This window comes from Hyalella azteca, unplaced genomic scaffold, assembly GCF_000764305.2.
Source record: "Hyalella azteca isolate HAZT.00-mixed unplaced genomic scaffold, Hazt_2.0.2 contig6532, whole genome shotgun sequence".
NCBI classification, from domain to species: domain Eukaryota; kingdom Metazoa; phylum Arthropoda; class Malacostraca; order Amphipoda; family Hyalellidae; genus Hyalella; species Hyalella azteca.
In genome coordinates this window covers 765,981-787,594 of record NW_025936691.1, presented here as the reverse complement: position 1 = coordinate 787,594, position 21,614 = coordinate 765,981, and the positions used below count along the sequence as shown (strand labels likewise).

General features: G+C 36.8%; 1 protein-coding gene across 2 annotated transcripts; it reads left to right on the top strand.

Moving 5' to 3' along the window:
* The first annotated feature begins 950 nt into the window (after window positions 1-950).
* Window positions 951-21,459, top strand: LOC108666888 (26S proteasome non-ATPase regulatory subunit 12). 2 transcript variants are annotated; one of them, XM_047880888.1, is made up of 9 exons: window positions 951-1,065; window positions 14,734-14,947; window positions 15,138-15,355; window positions 16,290-16,449; window positions 17,132-17,268; window positions 17,721-18,089; window positions 18,343-18,505; window positions 19,393-19,470; window positions 20,224-21,459. In XM_047880888.1, the coding sequence occupies exons 2-9, from the start codon at window positions 14,735-14,737 to the stop codon at window positions 20,470-20,472; spliced, it is 1,587 nt and encodes a 528-aa protein (XP_047736844.1). In that variant the 5' UTR covers window positions 951-1,065; window position 14,734; the 3' UTR covers window positions 20,473-21,459. The 2 variants fall into 2 exon arrangements, with proteins under 2 accessions (XP_047736844.1, XP_018009329.1); XM_018153840.2 differs by having other exon boundaries at window positions 14,710-14,947.
* Window positions 21,460-21,614: the final 155 nt, after the last annotated feature.

The following is a 21,614-nucleotide window of genomic DNA, read 5'->3' as shown; positions in this document are numbered from 1 at the left end:
TTTGATGAGTCACATCCGACCGTGAAACACTGCACGCATTTCGGCTCAGTCATTATTTGAAAAACAAAGTAATAAGATGAAGGTATATCTTCAAAATTCAGGAATTATAGATTATCAGATGATTAAAAATCATCTGATCACTTACAGTTATACAAATACTGTAATTGTTATGATATAAATTCAAATCAACTATATGTCAATTTGTATGACTATCATTTTTCAATAACCATGAAAACAAAAAGAATAAATTAGTGATAGACCCATATAATTTATAATAGAACTAGAGTATAAATATACAACTTTGTTGTAATTAGTATATATATGTGCACACGTCTATTGCAGTCATAATAATAATAATAATAATAATAATAATAATAATAATAATAATAATAATAATAGCGGTTTCAGCGTTTATTAGGCCGTAGGCCTGTCGCCGTTTAACCGCCCGGCCTCCTTGCCGATTCTGACCAGAAACTGGCGCACAGAGCTGGGATCGAACCCGCGCCTCTCTAGTGCGTCAATCTTGGTACTCAGCACTGGGCCACCCTGCCCTGCCCACCCACATCGCATAACTGATGCAGCAACAAATGAATAAATGACATGTTGTGTTGAAACATTTTCAAGTCAAATATAAGATATTCTGTAAAATATAAATATTTCGCATTGAACTTTACTTCCCTGAACAATTTATGACTATGTATGCCCATTAAAGGTCTTCTACATATAAATTCACAATTAATGAATTCATAATGAAACACTGTTGATATTTGTAGAAAATTGTTGAAATTCCACTTAAAGCTTGAAAATAGAGCTTGCACTTACCCTTGATTAAACATCAGAGATTTAACCCTGTCAAACTTCACTTACAAATCCTGATCAAATATCACTTGTTTGGTCCGATTTCCTGATCGGAGTAACCTAATCAGAGAAGAAGTTTTCCGTATGTTTTCATATCATTGTATGAATCCGTGAAGCTGTGACAGTGAGTGTGTGTTTGACATTAAAATCTTAAAAAGTTAAGGTTGAAAATCGGCCTCTAGGCTTTCGTGTGCGTTCTTATTCTGAGTAAGTATGATTTAACCGTTTAAATTAATCACTTCAGGCAGTTTTGCAATTGACTAGCAGCAGTGAGGTGAAAAAGTTCTCTAAAGTCTAAATTGGTTTTGTAGCTAACAGTAACACTTGTCAACATGGTGGCAATCCATAGGTTATTCAAAAGAACCTGTTCTTATGTCATTTTGAACTCCCCCCCCCGCTGAGCCGGACCGGGCGATGCTCTTGCAAACGCATAAGTACTCACAATAATTCCCTGCCACCATGCTTGTCAAGTTGTCAAACCCGTTCAATTTCACAATTCAATTGAGTTGACCAATGACACACTCAAAGGTCAAAGAGTCTATAGTCTATGCACAGTGCACACTGACTAGTGAGTACTACAGTACCAGTTAACTTAATGCTTAATATTTACTTAAAGTTCATAGGTTACTTTATGGCTTATGCCTGAAGTCTGAACTCATTCAAATGGCATATAGCTACGCCGATATACGGTAATATCACATCAATAATACAGTACCTAGGGTGGTCCTCAAAAAACTTTTTACTTTGAAAATGGGTTTGTCTAAATGCCTAAATGATATCATCAAAATATTTTTTTCAAATTGGTTAATATATAGAGGTCATTCAATGCCGCAATGGTGTCAAAGTTTCACCCATAATCCCCTATGGCTCAGGGTCATTGGGTCCGTAGAGTGAACAAATAAACGGGTCTGAACATGCTTGAACAGTAATTTATTGTCCAGTCCCACCCTGAATGACTTGATTCAATTTCAGAGTGCGTTGTGCAGTGCGTACCTCTGACAGTCAGTCAGTTGTGTTCATCCATGGATTGTTGAAGGTTGAGATAGGCAATGGCGACTGTCACACGTGCAAAGGGGGGATATTCAGCATCTCCTCCCTCGTTGATGGGAGCAAAGCTTCCTTCGTGCTAGGAAGTTCTGGCCGTTGTCCACTTCCAGCATAGCAATGGTGCTACTTACGCTGACGCCTTCAAGGATGTCATCTTTGAAGTCCTCCAGTTCTGTGAACGTGCAAGGATTCCAACGATGCGTCCGGATAACATTTTAACAAAGCTGGAAAAGATCAAGCAAGAATACCATCAAGTCAAGAATAATTGTCACAAGGGAATCCGAGGCCCAGACCAACTGACCAAGGAGTCCGTCTTCAAGGAGGAACTGGAGGGTCTTCAACGTGGCCCACAAGCATGCGCCCTCGATCATGAAAATTGAGGAAGACATTGCCTTCCTTCTCGCTCAGCGGCAACCTGGCTGCCTGGGATACATGGGAGGTATTGATGCCAAACTTGCCTGTAAGGAAGAGCGGAACTGTAAATGGTGGTAAGGGCATGATGATCGCTGTCATTGGGCACAGCAGCTGCCAACGTCAGCTTCTACTGCCATAGACCCAGGCAACTCGTCCTCCACGTCATGCAGCGCTAAAGCGGAGGAGGAGGAATTCCATATGCAACAAGAACAGAGAGTTGTTGGGACAAGCATTAGTCCACCGATGAGGGCAAAGAACGTGATTGCGCCAGGCTTGGCAGCTTCCCTTGACCAAACCAAGGTGAGCGATAGAGGAGCCGTGTTCCTTCTTACCAAAGAGCTCAAGGCTTTGGCCACAAACCAGAAGATGTTAACAATCAACTGCTCCTCACTTCGCCGATATTGGCAAAAGCACCAAGTCATGTATGCCTCACAGCTTAAGGCGGACTTGAAGATGAGCGAGACAGTGGTGGTGCATTGGGAAGAAAAGCTAATGCAGGACCTCACGAACAAGAAGCATGTGGACCATCTACCTGTCTTGGTCAGCGGGAAAGGAGCCGTACAACTCCTCGGTGTTCCCAAGCTCGCCAACGGTACGTGGAGGGTGCGGAGCAATGCCGTTGTTGCGCTTCTGCGGGAGTTGGGGATTGAGGATCGTGTGCTGGTGGTTTTTTGATAGAACGGCATCAAACACCAGGAACATAAATGAACTTATCATCAGCGCAGCATTCCAGGCGGTCATGGGAGGAACAACGGGCGCACTATTGAGGGTTTCAGGCCCAGTGGGAGTTTCTGGAGTTTTGTGAGAGTGCTCAGTAGGAGTTTCGAAATTTCTACACATTAAGAACTCTCCATAAGGAAATCAGAGCGTGATGTAGAAGCCCCTGACCCTGAGCCATAAAGGTCAGAAGAAGGGTATGTGGGGGGGTCTACATGAAGAAGAAGGGTCAATGACCCTGAGCCATAAGGGTAAAACTTTGACACCATTGAGCGACCTCTAAATATTAACTGATTTGAAAAATATTTTAGGCATATTATTTAGGCCTCTGGAGGAACCCGTTTTTGAGGTTGGAACTCATTTTCAAGAAAAAAAGTTTTTTGAGGACCACCCTAATAATACAGTAATATCCCATCAATGGGGGGATTCTGCCCTGTTCATAATGATGGTCAAAGTGGGGTCATAAACAATGGCCAAAGTCACTCTGGCGTTTATGACCTCGTTTACAACCCTGGCGTTTATGACCCCAGCGTTTATGACCCCGTTTTTGTTTGCAAAACAAAATCAAAAATGTGGTGGAAGTCACCCCAGTTGATGGTAATTAATGTTTATGGTTATATCATATCAATAAAGGAAAAACTAGTAAAAATCACAGAAAATGTCATTTATTCTCCCTCTACATCATCTACAATGAAAGAGGAGGACTTCAGAGTACTGTTAGTAATGGATGAGTACACTCTGCATTCTTCAAATATTTTAAAATGAAGTTTATTCCAAGTGTCCCCAGTAGCCCCGTTCGACGGGGCTACTCAGGACACTCTTTTTTTTGCTTCTGGCACCTTACGAATAGCATATGGAGTTTTTTTGACCATGCCATTCCATAGCCCTGACAAAGAGCTATAAAATGAGCCTAAACTTATTTATGGAATGTTTCATCATAAGAAGTTATTAACAGTTATTAACAAAAAAAAAAAAAAAACACTCAAAACTGTCCCGAGTAGCGCCGGTTGATGATACTTTTCCAAATCACACTTTTCATCACACTTTTCACACTTTTTTTCAGCAATTTTTTAGAGATAGTAAATGTTTGATTTCTTGACTAGCTTTATACATAATAGATACGTAGTAAAAATGTTGAAGTTTACGCCACTATTTTTAGTTTTGCAATATTTTGATTAGTTTAGCTGCTACAACATTTCTAAGAAATGTGGGAAGCGTGTCCCTATTTACCCTGCCCATCCCTTTTCACCCTGTTTGATGGTACGTTGAGGTTGTGGCATCATCTTGAACATGAAATTTTAAGATTATCAAGATTCAAATTTCAGATGCAGTAAATGAAAAATAGAATGCCTACTTTATTTATGATATTTAATTCTAGGGGGTTTCTTCCCAAGGCGCATGGATGAGCATTCTTTCAACTATGCTCACAAATTTGATGCAGCACCATACATTGACATTGTGGGTGGCAAACCAGAGCTTTTTTGGATTCAGTTCATTTTTAATTTCCTCAATAACTCAAGATTTAAACCAATTTCTCAAGTATGATGATGGTAGGCTACCTGGTATCCATGATACTTTACTTTGAAATAGGTATGTGCACAAACAACGTACAAATCACAACAAACCAAGTAAAATGGCGGACCTCAGACCAGCAGTTTTCGTTAGAACCCGCGGAAGACATTTAGTTCTGCAAGTCCCGTCTGACCAAAACCATTATTCGACCGGCTCATGCTTGGAAGCGAACAAAAAAAACTTTAATTATGACAATGCCATCTCATTTTTCAATAAATCAGCGTAGTTTACTTAATTAGCGGGCATTCACAAAGGGTGCCATTTTGTGTTAAAAATAAAATGTGATATCGTATTACAAAATCAGGGTTGGCGATTTTTTTGATTTTAAAAAAAAAATCAAAAAAATCAAAAATCAATGATTTTTTTTATTTTTTCATGATTTTTTTATTTATTTGATTTTTTTGATTTTTTCAGCTTTTTTGTATTTTTGAGGTGTTATCTTTTATGCTGTCTCTTATACACATCTAGATGTGTATAAGAGACAGAATATATAGAGGTCATAATAAATTCAGACCTCATAATCACTTCTAGTAACATAAATAATCAAAATTGGATTTCATGAACTTTTCATCGAATCCTAAGACGAGGGAACGGAATCTTCTTTACCTATTCTAATTGGTTTATACCTGCGGTGTAGACCTAATTTATACATTTCAGTTGTCTTTTTCTGTACATGATAAATGCCTGTACCCTCATTTCTCTTGCGTTTTCATGTATCAATAGGTATTTATTTCAGCGTATCGAGATTTATCCTCATTTATCATTGTTCAATTGAGTCGGTTCATTAATTAGACCTGACGTAACATTAGCTTTCTAACGGTCAAACCCTTTATTGCTACATTTTAACGATTTATGAACTGACGAGACTTCCGAGACTCTTACTTAGAGACTTTTGTGACTAGGTAATTAATATCGCCGTAGATAAAAGGCTAAACTATTTCCTTGGAACTCCAATAGCCTTGAGACATCGGCGAGTACTGGCTGGCGCTCTCAAGGCGAGGGACACCGACTTACCGTGTTCGAGGATGTGATCGTCCAGAATAAACTGTACTCCTCAGACGACNACGAGACATGAGATGAGACAAGACATGAGATGAGACAAGACATGAGATGAGACAAGACATGAGATGAGACAAGACATGAGATGAGACATGAGATGAGATGAGACACAAGACAAGACATGAGATGAGATGAGACATGAGATGAGACGAGACATGAGATGAGACAAGACATTAGATGAGACAAGATATAAGATGAGGCAAAAGACATGAGATGAGACAAGACATGAGATGAGATGTGACATGATCATGATGATGATCAGTATTTAATATTATTATCAATATCAATATTTACTAATATTTATTATAATTGGTTAAGAATTGATATTAATAAAAATTAATAATATTATTATTACTAGTAAATTTTATTTGTGTATTATATTTAATTTCATATTTTTAAGCTCAATTATGGTGCCAAGACCATGAAACTGAAATTTATTCCATCCAATTCTGCCTTTAAGTTAAGTTATAGCATTCATATCTAGCAGTTGCACCCATTAATAATTAATACAAATAATTAATACTTATTATTATTGAATATCAACAAATATAATTCATTCTATATTATTAATTACTTTTTGTATTATGTTTTTCTTTCCTCTCATGATGGTACCTACCAGTAGTTCTCATGTGTGTAATGAAGAATTCACGTGACAACTTTTAACGTTTTACTTGAAAATTATCATCTCAAGTGATAAATTTAACTTGTTCTGAAATATGGGAATACAACTTCTATGATTAATTTGAAGCATAGACATGTACCTAATGCACAAAATTAGCAATAAATAATTCAAGGTACTTTTGTACCCACTGAAACCTACATTACCGTCAACCGGGTCTACTCGGGACGGGCAGGGTAACTCAGAAAATGTCCTCCAACACGGCATAAAACTGTTTTAGTAGCAAAACTAATTGGAATATTGCAAAACTAAATATAGTGGTGTAAACGTCAACATTTTTCCTATCTATGTAGTGTAAAGGAAGTTCAAAAATACTACCCTTACTAGCTTTGAAAAATTCCTGAAAAAAAAATAGTGAAAAACAATATTTTGAAAAGTTACTTCTGCTAAGGTCTGTACTCTAGTAAAAAAATTATTTTTTTTTTCACTTAGAAAAAAGTGGCAGACAAGCATCAGCATGAAAACTTTATTTGCAGAATTTACATAACTAAAAAAAAAAATGGCGGCCATTTCCGCACGGCGGGGCTACTCAGGACACCCCCCTGGGGCTATTCGGGACACCCCCAAATACGCATCTACAGTAGAACCTCAGGTAGCAAAGGCTCCAGTTAAGAAAAAAATAAGTAATTGACCTAAACTATGATTTATTTCTCCAAAACATATGATGGTTGTCACTAAAACATTCCTTTCTGTTTCATGTATGTTTTTCACGATCTTTTTTTTATAGTAAATTCACTTAACCCAATTAAAATGGTGTGACATTACAAGCTGTCCTGTAAGCTTACAGATATAGAAAAAATGCTATAAGGCTGCTGATATGAAGCTTGCAGTGGACAAGGTTGTTGTGAATGCTCAATTGCATGTTCATGGATACGGTAATATTGCATCAATAATATGGTAATTAATGTATATGGTAATATATCAATGAAGGAAAAACAAGTAAAAATCACAGAAAATGTCATTTATTCTACCTCTACATCATCTACAATGAAAGAGGAGGACTTCAGAGTACTGTTAGTAATGGATGAGTACGCTCAGCATGCTTCAAATGTTTTAAAATGAAGTTTTATTCCACACTCTTTTTTTGCTTCTGGCACCTTACAAATAGCATATGGATTTTTTGGAGAAGCCATGTGATAGCATTGCAAAGAGCTTTGAAATGAGCCTAAACTTGTTTATGAAATGTTTCATGGTAAGAAGTTATGAATGAAAAACGTTGAGTAGCCCCGGTTGATGGTACATAATGGTTGCATAGCAAAAAAAGAATAAATCAGTCTTTTAGAGCAAGATTTTCTCTTTTAGATGATACTATTCATGAGCAGACTCGGGCTGACTATTTTTTAGTAACTGTCTTTGAACTTTGGTAAATTCTACCATTTGCGCAGACACTGGCAAATTTGAAGAGATCCTGCAGGACGGCTATAGGGTCTAGGAAGCTGAAAATACGGCTGTATTATGTTCAGCACAAGCATAAAGCTTGTTCAAAAGTTGAAGTCCATTTCTTGATCTGCAAGGAAATTGTTGGTCTAAATATTAGTCAAAATTTGTTGCATTGAGTCATGACAAATTTTGAGGTACATATTGAGTCGACTTGTTTGGCTGAATTTTGCATCAGTTATGTTTAAAGTAATTTTGTCAGAATCACCACAAAAAACTGTACAGGTTCACATTGTACTAGCCATATTATAAATTAGATTCAATTTAACTAGACCCAAAAGACTGCATTTTGTTCAAAGTTGCGCACACACAGACTGGCTACCCTTTGGACAAGGGGTCTAGATCAGCAACTATTTCAGCAGCTAGAGGCCTAATATTTTGGAAAACTTGATTAAGCACTTCACTAGTGCTAAAGTTAAAATTTGAAAAAAATCAGAGACCATGATGGTGGAAACTTTTTTCAATTTGACGTGGAATGACCCAGGAGATAAATAACTTATATTAACATTAAGGAATTTAATAACACAAAAAATGCCAAGTTAATTCACCATGTCAATATTGAACACATTTCATAGTCCAGCTCCATTATCAGTTTGACAGTTTTTAGATTTTTCAAACTGATGATGGAGCTGGACTCTGATATGTTTTCAATATTGATATGGTGTTTCATTTTATTATTGAATGGCAATTGCTTTAATTTAGTCAGATTGCAACTGTATCGTCTTGGGCATTATGTCACGGCAATAACAGGTCAGGGAGACAATTGAAATGACAGACTGGTACATTTACTATTAAATTGGAAATTTAAGTGTTTATCCTACATTAATAAAAAATTCAAGTACAAGAAAGAGTGATCCGTATACAAAGGAGCAACAGTTTTGAGTTTCCCGATTCCTTTGGCATTAAAACTACCAACAAGCTCACTCGCTCCCATGGTTTTCTACACCAACTTTGTGGGCAAGGACAAGCATCCTGGAGTGCTGGTAGTAACGATGCTGATAATAATGATGCTGGTAGTAATGGTGTTGGTAGTAACAATGCTGGTAGTAACAATTTTGGTACCGTAAAATGGGGTTACTTTGACCGGCGGGGTAACTTTGACCACTTTTCGTTTTTTTAACAAAAACCCCCAAAACTCAAAAACGATTCAACATAGAAAAATTTTGTCATATGCAAAAGACAAATTTTAGAAAAGTGTCATAGTTTGCAAATGGGGGGTGCCGCCCCCCAATGGGGTAACTTTGACCACCTAATGGCAGCCATGACGGGGTAACATTGACCGGCTTGGAAATTAAGTTAAAATTACCATCGGTACCAATATAACATATTTTATGTTTGATACACCTATTAATGTTTTTTTCTTTATGTTTCAGACTCTACAGAGTCTTATATATGGTAATTTTAACTTAATTTCCAAACCGGTCAATGTTACCCCATCACGGCTGCCATTAGATGGTCAAATTTTGCCCATTTGAGGGTGGCGCCCCCCATTTGCAAACTATGACACTTTCCTAAAATTTGTCTTTTGCATATGTAACTAGAAGAGTTTTACTACAATGCACCACAACCTGGAGTTATTTGGAGTTATTTTACCAAAAAATAAAATTGATTTTACCACCCGGTCAAAGAAACTCCAAGAGCTGGGGTAACAAAGACCACCACTTTTTTTGAAATTACATCAAAACTATGAGAGACAGGAGCCAGCAATTTATGGTGAGTAAAGCTAGAGTATAGACCTGTATTTTGCATGTTCAATTTAAGTTTAATTTATCTAGTAAAAAATGGCATCATTTTGAAAAAAAAAGTGGTCAATGTTACCCCATTTTACAGTAATAACAATGCTGGTAATACAGTGTTGATAGTAAAATGCATGAGTGCAAAATTTTTTGCCACAGACGCATCAAGATCATGAAAACTTGCTGCCAGAACCATATAGAACTGCATGTCAGCATGGAGCAGGGTTGGCAATGATTAAATCAAAATGATTAAATCATGTGATTAAATCACTTGATTTTTTTATAAAAAATCATGATTTTTTTTATTTTTTTTTTATTTTTTCATATATTTAAAAATATTGAGTGGCAGTCTTTAATTTATATTGAGGTATTGTTATTCATGGTTTAGTATAAATGTACTATGAATGACAAATTGGTATATAAACTTGTTGCGTTTAGTGTGTATTAGGTTCCAATAAATTGAATGTTTTTGGTACAGAGGCATCAAGTGTGCAATACATTGTACGTAGCTAGCAGCTTAGCTAATTTTTTATAAGGCTATAAGTAGTCTTTAACTATTTGACTATTTGTTATATATTGATTACAATATACTATTTGAATGTGTTAGCTAGCTTATACAGGGTGGGGCAGAACTGATTGAACAGTTTTGAGGCGAAATAATAGTAATGGAGGTACATAAAGAAGAAAGTTTATTTTCCTTAAGATTAGCATAACATACCATTTAAAATACTTGTGTTTTGAAAACAATATCAAGAAGATGGTGTCTGTTAGCTGCAACACACTGTTTGAGTCGTTCTTATAAGTTTCCTTCAGCACGTTCGCACATATGGCGAGGCATGGCCATAACCTCTGCAAGAATCCGTCCCTTTAGCTGTGGTAGGGTGTGAGGGCAACTTCTGAACACCCTTTCTTTTAGATGACTCCAAAGAAAGAAATTGCAAATGCTCAAATCAGGTGACCTTGCAGGCCACTGCAAATCACCCCTCAGAGACACCAGACGTCCGGGAAACATGAGTTTAAAAACGTTGAGTGACATTTGGGCTGTGTGGGCTGTAGCCCCATCCTGCTTGAACCACAGGTCTCTCAATGCATCATTTTCAACAATGTTTTCCATCATGGGCTGCAAGAAATTTTGCAACATTGCAGCATAGCAATCAGAATTCACTGTCATGGTTACTTCCTCTTCTGAGAACAACTCCAACAGTGTGTTGCAGCTAACAGCCCCATCTTCCAGATATTGTTTTCAAAACATACGTATTCTAAACGGTATGTTATGCTAACCTCTAGGAAAATTAACTTTCTTCTTTATGTACCTCCATTACTCTTTTATTTTACTTCAAAACTGCTCAATCGGTTCTGCTCCACCCTATATATTGAGAGGTTGAGATTGTATTGACCTTTTAGGCAACTAGAAATATTTTCCACCCTAATATGAGTATTCTAATTAAAATATTTAATTTCAATCTTTAAATATGTGAATTTAAAACTAGAAACAAAACAATTACGATTATAAGACTATATATAAAATAATTAAATGCAGTGAATGGATATAAAATATTTGAATTGTGCACATGTTTATTTCTAATAGTATTAGATTTTCTCATAACTTAAGTCTCGTTTCAAGTCGTATGAGGTTTGTTTGGTTATCGTTCACTTTATGTTTAGTATTGGTTTATTGGTCTGAATTAAATAGGAACAGTGCAGTCAGTCACTCAGTCACTACTAGTTGGTGTGTATAGAAGGTAGAGTCTGGTAGATCTATAGGACATAAAACTAGTAGATCTATTGATAGTGCTGTGCACTGTGCTATCAGCTACCTATATCTGTTATGTGACTCTTCAATGTTTAGGAGATCTGCATTCCTGAAGTGTTTTTGTATATTGAAGCAAGTTAAATGGTCAATATTCAGCCCATTACCTTGCTTCATACAAACTTTACAAAGCTAATGAATAGACTTATCAATAATTGTTTACCCAAAAATCCCTAAGTGGGAAACACCACCTTGGCCTGTTGGCCATTATTGAAGGCAATAAGTGCCCTTTTTAGCCATCCATTATGATCCATATACTGTTATTGTTAGTAGGCTAATTGCAACATAAAAAATAACACCTCAAAAAAGACAAAAAAGCTGAAAAAATAAAAAAAAATCAAATAAATAAAAAAAATCATGAAAAAATAAAAAAAAATCATAGATTTTTTATTTTTTTGATTTTTTTTTTTTTAAATAAAAAAAATCACCAACCCTGGCATGGAGAAGATATGCATTACTTTGATCTACAATTTAGCAGGCAAGTCGTAAATTAATTCATGATGACTTCATTTCTTGAAATAAAGATGAAACTTAACAGTATATATCAAGTTGTATTTTCCATCAAAAACAACTTCACCTATTTTGAACACAACTCTTGATTAATTATCGTATTTAGTTTTGAAAATAATTTTTAACTTGTTGATTACAGCAACATTTGCAATTTATTTCATTGGAAGATGCTAGCCTGTTCCTTAACACAAGCCTAGATTTGGCTTTGGGATACATGATTGTGTACTTGATAACTATTTTATGACTTGGCTAATTGGATAGCATCATAGCTGATATCTAGTGGAAATTGTATGCATTATATATTATTTTACAAGTATCAACAGAGGTTTGTGTGTGCTTGAGTATGGATTTTTAAGTGGTACAGTAACATGTATTGGCATCCTTGGTGAAAATGGGATGGATTTAGCTAGCTTTGGCAGCAGCCAGTGCAGCAGCTTGATTGGTTGAGAATTTTTAATTTGAAATTAAAAGGCTCAGTGTCAAGTCCTTAGGAGCCTAAATTTCAACCTAAAACATACCATCAACCGGAGCTACTCGGGACAAGCGGGGCTACTCGGGACAGGCCTCCGACACGTAAAACTGTTGTAGTAGCGAAACTAATTGGAATATTGCAAAACTAAAAATAGTGGCGTAAACGTCAACATCTTTCCTATCTATGTAGTATAAAGGAAGTCGAAAAATACTACATTTACTTGCTTTGAAAAATTCCTGAAAAAAATTGTGAAAAACTATATTTTGTAAAGTTACAACTGCTAAGGTATGTAGCAAAAAAAATATTCGCCGTATTAAAAAATTTTACTTACATAAAAGTTCCACCCAGGTGTCGGCTTGAAAACGTAATTGACAGAATTTGCCTATCTCATTCCAAAAAGAAATGGCAGCCATTTCCGCACGGCGGGGCTACTCGGGACACCCCCCCGGGGCTATTAGTGACACCCCCAAAAACGCATTTACGGTAGAACCTCAGTTAGCAAAGGCTCCAGTTAAGAACAAATTGATTAAAAACAAAGAATATTGATTACATTTACCTCGCTGAGCGAAAAAAGTTCACTTATCGTCACACAAATTACAAGCCGTCCTGTATGCTTACAGATACAGAAAAAAATGCTATAAGGCTGCGATATGAAGCTTGCAGTGAACAAGGTTGTTGTAAATGCTCAATGGCATGTTCATGGATACGGTAATATCACATCAATAATACAGTAATATCCCATCAACAATAGGGTACCGTCAACTGGGGGATTCGGCCGCGTTCATAATGATGGCCAAAGCGGGGTCATAAACGGTCATAAACAATGGCCAAAGTCACTCCGGCGTTTATGACCTGGTTTACAACCCTGGCGTTTCTGACCCCAGCGTTTCTGACCCCGGCGTTTACGACCCCGCGTTTACGACCCCAGCATGAATCAAAAAGGAGGCCAAAGTCACCCCAGTTGACGGTAATTAATGTTTATGGTAATATCATATCAATAAAGGAAAAACAAGTAAAAATCACAGAAAATGTTATTTATTCTACCTCTACATCCTCTACAATGAAAGAGGAGGACTTCAGAGTACTGTTAGTAATGGATGAGTACGCTCTGCATGCTTCAAATGTTTTGAAATGAAGTTTTATTCCCATTGTCCCGAGTAGCCCCGACCGACGGGGCTACTCGGGACAATCTTTATTTTGCGTCTGGCACCTTAGGAATAGCATATGGAATTTTTTTGACAATGCCATTTGATAGCCCTGGCAAAGAGCTATAAAATGAGCTTAAATTTGTTTATGAAATGTTTCATCATAAGAAGTTATTAACAGTTATTAACAAAAAAACGATCAAATCTGTCCCAAGTAGCCCCGGTTGACGGTATTAAAAATGTACATTTCTGCATAAATTTTAATGCTGTTGACATTTAGAAACTACAAAGTTTCTCTTGTGCAAGAAATACTGTCTAAATTAATTTTAATTCAGAAATGAACAACACTTGAAATTACTGAGTGATATGAATCATAATATTATAATGAGTGATCTAGGTTTTGGAACCCTAGCTTTTGGAGTGAGTCAGTTTTATCAAAATTGAAATTTTTTAACCATGTATTTCTTGCATGAGAGACACTTTGAAGTTTCTCAATGTTAACAGCATTAAAATCCATGCAGAAATGTACATTTTTAATAGGTTTTAGGCTGAAATTTAGGCTCCTAAGGACTTGAAACTGGGGCTTTCAAATTCAAATGCAGAATAAAAAATTCAAACAATGCCAGCTGCCGCAGCTGCTGCCATGACTACCCTGTCCCTAAACTTCAGTGTTGCACCAGCTTTTGTTTGGCAACGTGTTAGTAGATACCTATGTCGTGTGGTGAGGCACCCATCAATCTGTAAAGAAGCCTTAATTCGTTCAAAATCATAAGACCAGGTTCTTTTATATCACCTATAGAATTGCACTATGATATCAAGAAAGGAAAAACAAGTAAAAATTACAGAAAATTTCATTTATTTTACATCTACATCATCCACAAAGGAAGAGGAAGACTTCAGAGTAGGTACTGTTAGTAATAGATGAGTACACTCTGCATGCTTCAAACGTTTAAATTAAGTTTTATTTAAAGTGTCCCTTATTGCAACATTCCAAGCTGTAATTTGGGAGGCTTTTATTTTGCGTCTGGCACCTCAAAATAGCATATGGAAATTTTTGGAGATGCCATACAATAGCCCTTGCACAGATTCTTAAAATGAGCTTAAACTTGTTTATGAAATGTTTCATGGTAAGAAGTTATTAATGAAAAATGCTCAAAACAGTCCCTTATTGCTGTTTGTTGGTATGTAATTGCTATCATTTTTGAAGTCTTCATTTGGCCCATTGATTCATTAATTCATTTTTTTAATTTCAGATAAATATTATTGTGAATCTTTAGAATGACAGCTGCATCAGATAAAAAAGAGAAGGCAGAAGATGTGCCCAAGAAAGGAGAAAGCATCGTTGTGGATGGAGGTCGCCTCGTCAAGATGGAGGTTGACTACTCGACTACATGTGATGAGAAAATCCCTGTAGCCTACAGGATGGCTGAAGAGGGCAACGTTGCTGAGGCTGTAGAGTCCCTGATGGGACTTGAGAAGCAGACAAGAACTGTGAGGATATATTTGTTTTATAATACCCTGCAAATGCTTCAACTTCTCAGCAATCATTTTCAAAATCTTCTCCTAAGCAAGTTGTTATAGGATAGGATTAATTTATCAATTAGTTGACCATCATATTCTTTCCATAAACCCTGACATGACTAACCTAAGTTTTTTCTAAAATGATTGCACTTGATTGCAGGGCGGTGATGCTCACTCCACAAGTCGAGTCCTTGTGGCCATTGTTGAGATTTGTTTCAAGGCTGGCAAGTGGGATTTGCTCAATGAAAATATTGTCATACTTACCAAGAAGAGGTCGCAGATCAAGATGGCTGTCACAAAGATGGTGCAGAGGTGCTGTGAATATGTGGATCAAGCTCCAGACAAGGATACAAAGCTCAAACTCATGGACACTCTCAGGTCTGTTTGTACATTTAATTGTCTATTTGTAATTTAGGTCTCTTGCTTATTTGGCTAGTTATTATTATTTCAATTTTTTTAATCCAGGGGAATCAAGAGGCTGGATAATTTTAAAGCAGATAGAGATGTTGGAACTTATTTTTTTAATGTTTCTGGTCCTATTGATGGCTATGAAATTATATAACTTTATTATGATTTTTATCTGTGCTGTTTATGTGATATTGTTGATATTGTTCAAGACATCCACATTTTCTGTCCCTTGGAAAGAAGTAAAAGATTCCTATTGAGGGTCCTTATTAGTAATCATGAGGTGCAAAGGGGGGAAGACTGCAATTGAAGTAGAGATATAACACATAGTTGCGCTTGTACAAATTGCTTGAAGTGTGAGACTTATGGATGAAGTGCACTCATTAGGTTTATATAGTGGTATTCTTGCATTTACATACTGGAATATATATTTGCATTTTCATACTGGCAAATTGATTTATAAAAGTCTGAAATTGACTGGATCCCCATGCCTCATTTTTTTTGCCATCTTGTTTCTCATTTGTATCCCTTTTGTTTCTCTCTTGTTGCAATTGTCCCCTTAACTTAATGCCAAGAAATACAAATGCTTACTTGAGGACATAGTTTGGGAAGGTTTTAGCAGAAGTGAAGACCATCATCCAAATATTGTTTAAAAGCCCTGTATATCTGTCTTGCCAGCAGCCAATCTTGTTGCCAAGGGACCTCCTTGTAACAGTATCATTATAATAATTCTTGTATTCAGTGACAGGCAAGAACAAAAATGATTAAATAATTATAATTGAGAAATAAAACTTGAATATACTAAATTGCAGTAAAATACCAATATTTCTTGCTTTTTTTAAATTTATTCGCCATCAAATATGTATTTCTCAATGCAAAAATCTGTAATAATTTGAACTTTATTCAGAACGGTGACTGCTGGTAAGATTTATGTTGAAGTTGAGAGAGCGAGACTGACTCACAAGCTGGCGCTGCTGAAGGAGGCAGACGGAGACCTTGAGGCAGCAGCGTCAGCCATGCAGGAGATGCCTGTTGAGACCTTTGGTAGCATGGAGAAAAAGGAAAAGGTATAGTTTGTCAAATAAAAATATTGTGTAAGCACAGCTATTATAATAAATGTTAGTTTTGGGCTGGAAAAACACTTGTTGATAATCAAAATATATATCATAGTTTTATTCATTTTATATTAGCAGGTTAGCTCTAAGTTCCCCTTTACAGATAATCTTTGTAATTTGAGAATTTTGTTTTTTATAAAAACTATTATCCTGAATTTTGTTGACAACTTTGGAACTAAGTTGTCTTAATTAAACAGAGACTCAATCAAATCCACAGGCAGCACATAATATTGAGTTTAACTCCTCATTTGAAGTTTGAGGGAAAAGTGAACTTTATATTTCCGAATAAAAGTTTTACTTACTAAAGTAGAAATCATATTGGAATTCATAAATTTGAATACATTTCTCCCTGTCATCAGAATTCCAGCATTAAAATTATAATTTCCAGGTAATATCCCAACCTGATTAGAATCATATAACTTGATCTTTATATTTGCAGGAATATATTTCTTCCTACACTTGCAAATAAACAAACAAAAATTGACAAATTATATTTATTGCTTTTATTAACCAGTCAGTTCTTAAATATTGCAACGCGAGTTTAATTTAGATTTTATTCCCACATAAGCAGTTAATCTTGTGATGAACTGTTAATCTTGTGATGAACTGTCAATCTCATTCCTATTGCCTGCAGGTGGAGATGATCCTCGAACAAATGCGGCTGTGTTTGGCCCGTAAAGATTATGTCCGCACACAAATCATCAGCAAGAAAGTTACTATCAAGTTCTTTGATTCCGGCAAAGTCAACGACCTCAAACTCAAGTTCTACAGGTTAAGATTTCCTATTGTAACAATATTATTCTTTTGCTGTGATCCTCAATAGATTCTGATAATGAGTGTAGGCATTGTAAATCATTTTTCCTGTTGTGATAAATTAATATAATCTACAATTAGATTACGTTATTCAGTTATGATGCACGGTGCATCTAATATTGATGGAATTAAAATCTTTGTTCATAAGGGTAACATTTTATTGATATTATTAATGACTGTAAAATTCCTACGGTGCAAAGCTGATGATTGTCCTTATAATATCATGCTACAGTTTGTTTAGCATGATATTATTAGGTGTTATATTATTATTTTCACATAATACTTTTCAACTTCATTACTATTCTTTGGTTAACGTTCAATATATATGTTTTGTTTAGCTCAAATCAAACATTATCATTGCATTAAATCCCGGAAATGAGACTAATTTCAATCTAATCTGTTCAATACAGACTGATGATTGAGCTTGATAGTCACGAGGGAAGCTTCCTGAGCATCTGCCGCCATTACCTCGCCATCTACAATACCTCTGACAAGTCTGGTATTGATGACAGTGAATCTTCAGACTCAAAAAAAGATTCATCAAAAGATGAAAAGAAGTCTCCTCCCAAGAAGTCCGAAGCCACCAAAAAGTCTGAGTTTGCCCAAAAAGTTGAAGAAGCTAAACCTGCTGAGCTGAGCCCCGAAGAAACTGCTGAAAAGCTGAAGGTTTTAAAGCATGTGGTGCTCTACCTGATCTTGGCTCCCTACGACAATGAACAAAATGATCTCTTGCATAGAGTCAAGATGGACCCAATGTTGGCCCAAATACTACTCTATAAGTAAGCCCATTGGTTACAGGTAGTCTGTTTTTGCCCTTAATGTTGCCCCTGATTATTGTTGGACATCAGATAGTGTGATAATTTTTAAATTTAATTATCCAAGAAACCGAAATTTAGGAAATGGCATTACTTGACCCTTGTGAGGATGCATAAGTTTGTAGTCGTATATATTGTATGAACGTTAGTTGTATGTATGTCTAACAAGTCTTAAATATAGAGGAAGATATTACTATCATCTTACATTGTATTGCAGGAACTTACTGCAGCTATTTGCGACGGAGGAGCTCATCAAATGGTCAGGCTTGTGCTCGGTGTACGAGGCGGAGCTTCGCTCTGACGCTACCGACGTGTTCAGTCGAGACAGCGACCAGGGCAACGAGAGGTGGACGCAGCTGCGCAACAGAGTCGTGGAACACGTGAGTGCCTGCCTTGTGTCTTGTACGTGAGTGTCTGGCTTGTGTCTTGTACGTGAGTGCCTGGCTTGTGTCTTGTACGTGAGTGCCTGCCTTGTGTCTTGTTGTGCGTCTTGCCTGAGGTCTCTGACATGTGTACCGTCGGGCGTCTTGCCTAAGCCGTAACGATGGAGGAGAGGTGAAAGGCCTGGCAAATGATCATACAATGAACCCAATTCACTGTCACAAGTGCGCGCTGTTGATGTAATGTAAGCAATGTGAACAGTGGACGAACGGAATGTGACTGTCTGATGCAGTCTACCGGTCAGCTTTCCACTGGCTAGCTTTCAAATGGTCAGCTTTCCAATATTCAGATTTCCACTGGTCAGATTTCCACTGGTCAGCTTTCCACTGGTCAGATTTCCAGTGGTCATATTTCCACTGGTCAGCTTTCCACTGGTCAGCTTTCCATTGGTCAGATTTCCACTGGTCATATTTCCACTGGTCAGCTTTCCACTGGTCAGATTTCCACTGGTCAGATTTCCACTGGTCAGCTTTCCACTGGTCAGCTTTCCAATGGTCAGCTTTCCAATGGTCAGCTTTCCAATGGTCACATTTCCACTGGTCACATTTCCACTGGTCAGCTTCCTCCACAAATTTCTTTGCATCTGTGCACCTCTTATTGTGCAGTTTGTGGGCACTTATCACTAGTAGCTCACTAGAGCTTCAGCAGTTATGAGAACGTAGTATACTTTACATTTGATAATGCTGCCTGTTCATGATCGGTCATCGCTTATCTGTTTTTTGGATTGCTGTTCTATCATTGATTGTTGTAGGTTATCTAGTAAATGCCCTCTTTAATAATAATTTTTTTAACAAACGTATTGAGTTTAACCTTAATTTGTGTGCAGAACATCCGCATGATGGCCAAGTACTACACAAGGATCAAGCTCGACAGAATGGCAGAGCTCTTGGATTTGGCGCCCAAGGTCAGTTTTGGCAAGTCAAGTTGTCATTGGTCACGTTGTTCTCATCCAACCTGTTGGACGAGACGTTGGATGTCATCCAACCTTTACTCTCTTTCTACGCCTCGTCCAACCTTTTCTCTACAGGGGAAAAGAACGGAACCAAATTTTTTCAAGAGATCTATTATCAACCTTAGAAATAAATGGAAAATTACAGTGATAAAATAAATAGAGAGAATAGGAAAAATGTTATTATGGACATTTACCAGTCCTTTTCAGAAAAAAATATTGAATTAGCATTTACTACATTGAATTTGCAGCTGATGATTCTGTTACCAAAAACTCTGATACATGCAAGTTCGTTTCAGGAGAAACGCTGATACGGAAATTAATTGCCAAAAGTTAACTATAAATTGTTATGCTATTAATCTGTAACGACGTTGTGTTCACTTATTGTGCAAGAGTGTGAGTTCATATGCCAGTGGTGAACGGCACCATATCGCAACTTTGATTTAGAAATTTAATTGAGTAAAAAAATAAAGAAATACTATTAGTGTTACTATTAATTATATATTTTATTATTACAAGAAATAATTTAATTTAAAGCTTTTGTGCAGGAGTGTGAGAAGTTTCTATGCCAGCTTGTGTTGAAAACCAAATCGTAACTTTTGGTTAGAAATTTAATTGAGCTAGAGAAATAATGAAATACTATTAGTGTTACTATTAATAATATATGTTATTATTTAAGAGATAATTGAATTTGAATCTCATGTGCAGGAGTGTGAGGAGTTTCTATGCCAGCTTGTGGTAGGTGGCACGATCATCGCTCGTACAGACAGGCTGGAAGGCGTGGTCAGTTTTGGCACTCCGCCTGAACACAGCGCGCGCCTCAACTCCTGGGCAGCGTCTCTGCATTCCCTCATGGCACTCGTGAACCGCACCACACATCTCATCAACAAGGAGCAGATGGTGCACACACACCTCCTGCCTGGCTCCATGAAGGCTCTGGTACCCATGGACGAGTGATTCATTATTCCCCGTGTGGTTGGGGAACTTTTGAAATCAACTACATCTACAGTGAAACATCATGGTTTATTCCTATGTACATCATGGTTTATTCCTATGTACATCATGGTTTATTCTTATGTACATCATGGTTTATTCCTATGTACATCATGGTTTATTCCTCTGTTTATGTTCTTTCTATGTATCAGTAAGATCTTTGTCAACATACACGCAGGGTCTTTCTATTCTAGACAGGTTGCTTCATAGCCATGTTAGGACTTTGCCGTTGGATATTAATTTATATTATCTTATCGTCCAAGAAGTTCTATGTCCCCATAGACGAGGCAATTGAGGAAGCTATTGTGTACCGTACTTACAGCGCTGCGATAATTCTGAACTTTTTCCGTTATATGGCCCAATGAGCTCACTGTTGATTAGGATAAATGAATAATTTTTCATATCTCAGTGAGGTCAACTAAGGACACAGCTAGTACAATATCAACAAATTACTCAAGATTGCACATTACTTTAGATTATTTAATCATTTTTTTAGTGAATAATTTGTTAACAAACGAAACAAAGTCGGCTTCAGAAGGACCAGGATACGGAACAGGCAACCGTACGTAGCTGTGCGTAGCTAGTTAACCGTGTTCTATGGTTCCGCTGTGGATTATATTGCTATGTTTTTTTTTAAATAAAATTGTACGACTTTTTCACTGGCGCAATTTTTCTGAACCATCGGCTCCCTCGTTAGTTGATCTAATATTCGATGATTACAAAGCAAAACGGTATCACAGATTCAATATTTTTTTATTTATTGTTAGCTTACTTTTATTGCTGTTTTTTTAAATTTATGTGACCTTCATTTATATCATAACGAGGGCCTTGAAATTCTTCTTTTCTATTTGTTATCTGGCTTGGTATAAATGTATCATAGTCTCCCATTCGCTCCAATTAGTTCAAATTATCTCTCAACTGTCATTCTTGAAAAGAAGCGAAATTAAATGAGAACGTGTATTTTTTAACCTTGCATGGCAGACCATTATCACTTTTGGATCGTTCATCGAGGTAGGGACTTTTGACCGTTGATTTGCAATTAAACAAATAAGTCAAACTTGTAAGTGCTGTAACACTACATTGTTCACCGGCCATGTGACCAACGG

Bases quoted from the DNA above. Each gene is read 5' to 3' on its own strand.
- LOC108666888 (XM_047880888.1), top strand. From the start codon at position 14,735: ATGACAGCTGCATCAGATAAAAAAGAGAAGGCAGAAGATGTGCCCAAG. The intron at 17,269-17,720 runs GTTAAGATTTCC...TGTTCAATACAG, and splicing joins CTCAAACTCAAGTTCTACAG to ACTGATGATTGAGCTTGATA. The intron at 18,506-19,392 runs GTGAGTGCCTGC...ATTTGTGTGCAG, and splicing joins GCAACAGAGTCGTGGAACAC to AACATCCGCATGATGGCCAA.